This window comes from Pundamilia nyererei, unplaced genomic scaffold, assembly GCF_000239375.1.
Source record: "Pundamilia nyererei isolate P.nyererei 1_Seehausen unplaced genomic scaffold, PunNye1.0 scaffold00096, whole genome shotgun sequence".
NCBI classification, from domain to species: domain Eukaryota; kingdom Metazoa; phylum Chordata; class Actinopteri; order Cichliformes; family Cichlidae; genus Pundamilia; species Pundamilia nyererei.
In genome coordinates this window covers 2,362,917-2,367,169 of record NW_005187497.1, presented here as the reverse complement: position 1 = coordinate 2,367,169, position 4,253 = coordinate 2,362,917, and the positions used below count along the sequence as shown (strand labels likewise).

At 39.3% G+C, this 4,253-nt stretch overlaps 1 protein-coding gene across 1 annotated transcript; it reads left to right on the top strand.

Annotated features, from left to right (window-relative positions):
- Positions 1–10: 10 nt before the first annotated feature.
- On the top strand, positions 11–3,397 carry LOC102207616 (protein shisa-4-like). Its single transcript, XM_013912645.1, has 5 exons — positions 11–759; positions 928–1,081; positions 1,167–1,327; positions 1,691–1,768; positions 2,841–3,397. Exons 1-5 carry the CDS (start codon positions 693–695, stop codon positions 2,999–3,001), a joined length of 621 nt encoding a protein of 206 aa, XP_013768099.1. The 5' UTR covers positions 11–692; the 3' UTR covers positions 3,002–3,397.
- Positions 3,398–4,253: the final 856 nt, after the last annotated feature.

Here is a 4,253-nt window from a genome sequence, read left to right as displayed (position 1 = left end):
ATATTGATGATCGGGTGTTGTCTCATTCCTCTGGTAAGGCAGGTGTTGGTAAATCTTGGTAAGCAGGGCCATAGACTCTGGTCCAGCTGGTTCAGCTGGTCCGGGGTATATGATGCCGTTGCGAGAGGCCGCCTGGACGGAGGAGTGAAACAAATTTGGGTAAAGGTTGGCCGATGGCCAAAGAGGAGGAGTGTGGACAAGAGATATCTTACTTTGTATTCTTATGGTGACATTTTAACTATCATTGATCAGTCATTCATCATTGTTGAATCTGATGACAGTATAATCTTTGTTTTATATCTATGGTAATCTGAGTAAAGATCAATGGATGCATATTATCATCATTGTAATCAAGTCTCAAATGGTATCCACAGCATTGTATTCACCGTCCAAACTGGAGGGTCCAGCAGGACCTTTTCTCTAAAGTATCATCTGATGTTTGTATAAGGAGAACTTTGGACTATGGGGAGACTGTTATCCTTTCTAGTAAGGTCTAACTGTGTGATGTCATCATGGGTTATATAAGGATGGGGAGCTGTCCACTCTTTGGAGAATCTGTTGCAAGTTTTCTTCCCACACTTCTGCGCAGAGTGTGTAATTAAGGATCACTATTTTGACGCCTCCCTGGACTCAGCCTGCTTTCTTCTCTTACCCAAAACGAACGAATCTTAACACACTGCATCACATCAGCTATGCCTTCAAGCATCTTGTCCAGTCTTGTGTGTGTTTTGTGTGTGGTTGTGGTCCCGGCTGCATGGGGTGAGTTTTATTTTTAATATTTAAAATAACAAAGTGAAAGTAAAATATCAAGCTAAGTCATCTTAATTCTCTATTAGTGTCTTTGTACAATATCTGTCTGCAGGATCTGTAATGCGCTGCAGCTTTAAGCTCTCATTCTCACTTTGCTTCAACATGTGTGTCTTACAGCTGATCACTGCCACAGTTACTGGGACACGAACGGTGTCTTCCATGATACTCAGGAATGTGAAAAGTACTGCTGTGGGGACTGCAGGACAAAATACTGCTGCAGTGACATAAAGTACAACTTTACTGAGGAAAAACAGGAACTCTGTTTCAGAAGGTGTGCTCTTCATTTTAGCCTTTTTTCCCCTTCAATGCTCCAGAAATGAGCACAAACTACAGCTTTTTTTTTTTTGTATTTGCAGGTCTGCTCGAGTGAAAAGAAGCTATCATGTAGAGTATGTGGGAATAGGGGTTCCTATTCCCATTCTCGTATGCATGGGTCTCATAATCTGCTGTGTGACTCGTTGCTGCTGCTGCCGCTGCAGGACATCCAAAAAGAAAAATCCCAGACGAGAAATAATCAGTAAGTTTGCTACAGCTGCAAGCAGCCACACTGGCATATTATCCAGAAGCATCTTGTTTGAAATTATGTTTAATTCTTACAATGGAAAATGGCTGTTTGATGAGCTTTATGTGTTAGAGCTCTTTCCAATTGGGATGGTGGCTTACAGGAATTCTTGAAAGCAAGAAATAATCTGATGCACAAACGCTCACGAAACTGCAAAACTGTCAGTTTTACAGTTTGTGCAGGGTACATAGTAAGACACAAACAGATTTTTTATCCCCATTGTCTTTAAACCTTTGATTTAAAAGTTCAGTTGTAATGATGGGAACATCAAAATTTGCTTTCATTTTCAAACTACATGAAATCTTTCGCTTTCTCTAGTGTTAACCACGGTCTATCAGCCTGTACCAGCAGCCACACCCATGCTCACAACTCCACCACCCTCCTACCAGGAAAGTGGTAAGTTTTTTCATTACATTTTAAAACACAATAACTACGTCAGCTCAAACGTTTTAGAGTCTCATTGAGAGAATTTGTTAGCAAGCATGGCTGATGTCACCCAGGTTTTGAGGCTAGTTATCAAATGAAGCTAATAATCTGTTTTTGCTGTGATTTTAACACATATTTGATGGCATCTGATTTCCATTATTGATACAGTCACACCAAGGGAAACCAAAATTATTACAATCATGTAAAGAACTGGTGATTTTATTGCTTTTGATCTGATTGCTTCCATGACGGGGACCACATCTTAAAAGCAACTTTGGTTTGTGAAGGCAACAATAAAAGGGCAATAAGAAGTGAAGTCTGTCTGCTAGCTGTCGGTAAAAGGGGGTCAAATTGCCAATAACATGTAATCTGATAATGTGGTGATTAACTGTGATAAATCTGTGAAAATCACAAATCTTCACACTAAATTGACTGCAGGCAGTCCAAATCAGATTGTTTGAGAATGAATGAATTTTACTCCAGTGAGACTAAACTGTAACACAGGAGTGATTTTTCTTACCGTTATGTCAACGTAACGATGCTTTTAAAAAGACAATTCAATTCAATTCAATTCAATTTTATTTATATAGCGCCAAATCACAACAAAAGTCGCCTCAAGGCGCTTCATAGATACAGAGAAAAACCCAACAATCATATGACCCCCTATGAGCAAGCACTTTGGCGACAGTGGGAAGGAAAAACTCCCTTTTAACAGGAAGAAACCTCCGGCAGAACCAGGCTCAGGGAGGGGCAGCCATCTGCTGTGACCTGTCAGAGGGTAATACACTTTTATTTGATCAAGACTGATAGAAAGCTCAAACAAGAAACCCTATTGCTGTTCACTAAAGGCCTTTGTCATGGACCTACACCAAAATCCAGTAGGCGTGAGGACTTTTGGAGGACCGGTCCCATTTTTTTTAATTATGTAGCATATTTCAGACTTCAAAAGTATATTCAGTAAATTTGTTTACTTCCTTTGTTCTTTACTATTAAAGGCATACTTAGTAAATACAAACAATATGTTGCTTATTTGTCTTTTCAGCCCCATTCACACAATTGCAGCCAATGGACTCCTTTCAACGGGTCAGCGAGCCTTCTGCAGCAGCATTACATTCAGATGAGCTGGAGGAGCTTGAACCTTGTCATGGACCACAATCTGTAAAAAAGGCTAAGATCCAAAAGAACTCATCTATATCCGTCTAAAAAGGGACTTCATGTTACAAGATACACGATAACACAGAGTTCAGAAATATTTACGCGTGACTGTGCTAATGCTAAGAGGGTAGAGTTCGTAAGAGAGTATAATACCTCACCATGAGCAGATAATCATTGTGAACAAAGTTAAGAGCTGCTTACAAAGTCATGATCTCTTTATTTATCCGGGGAAGCAATGTTGAAGTGGTGACTGGTAGATGTACAGTCTCAGCTCTTTTGATGATTTTTATTTAGTTTTGTTTTAGTTTAAATGGGTTTGTATGATTTATTGTGAAAGATATAATAAAAATCAACTTCTGTATATTATATTGTGATGTGTTGTGATTGAGCTACATGTTTTTCTCTGTCCAGATGCTTAAATAAATATTCCATTTACAATGCAAATTTTTGACACTGATTTTTGTGTTGTTCATTTAGCAGTAAATGAAGAAAATATAACATTTACATTTTTTTAACGGGTCCATAAAACTGCACCTGACTAATGGGACTCATTGGTTTGGTGAAATAACGAGAGAACGGTTGGCAGTCTGTGGCAGCTTCAGACGACCCGTCTATCTGCAGAGAGCATCTGCTGTCACACGGGTGCGGTGTCAATAATATGTAGTACAACTAGTCTGTGGGTTACTTTTTCTTGTGTTGTTGTTGAACCGTCAACTGTGGAGAAGAGCTGAAGTGAAACCAAAAGTTAAAACTAATGAGAAATATTCAGACTTTACTTTTCTTTTTTTAATTTCTCCTATAAATGGTGAATTCTGCTGTTGCTCGTTTTTCTGCTCTGATCTGTCAACAGATCAGCATTCGACTGATTCACAGCATCATCCATGTCGAGCAATGCACAGCTGAGATTTTACATGGGATGATGTTTGCGGTGAGTGAGTCGACCTCTCTCTGTACAGACACAACTGTGGTAACATAAATTAAACACCGGCAAGTTGATTAAAAGCTCGCCGTGACCACTTAGCCTGATTAGGTAAGTGAATCCAGATAAGAGAATTCTGGGAATGAACTTTGCACTGGTGTCATTTCTGTATTAGCTCTGTCTGGGACCTTTGCTCTGATACTTTTTCACATTCAGTAGATTTTTTGTTGTTCGTTATTCTAGAGCTGAGCCAAACATTTATGTCTCAATTTTACATCTGGTGTAAATTTGACTTTTCTCGCTGGTGCTTTTACTGCCATGACTGTTAGTGAACTGTGGCTCAAACAACATTTTTCTGTGGCTCAAACAGAAGCAGTAATA

What these genes read in the sequence shown, in the direction of transcription:
- LOC102207616 (XM_013912645.1), top strand. Translation starts at nt 693, where the DNA reads ATGCCTTCAAGCATCTTGTCCAGTCTTGTGTGTGTTTTGTGTGTGGTT. An exon ending in TCCCAGACGAGAAATAATCA is followed by an intron (nt 1,328 to 1,690) that starts GTAAGTTTGCTA and finishes CGCTTTCTCTAG; the next exon opens with TGTTAACCACGGTCTATCAG. An exon ending in ACCCTCCTACCAGGAAAGTG is followed by an intron (nt 1,769 to 2,840) that starts GTAAGTTTTTTC and finishes TTGTCTTTTCAG; the next exon opens with CCCCATTCACACAATTGCAG.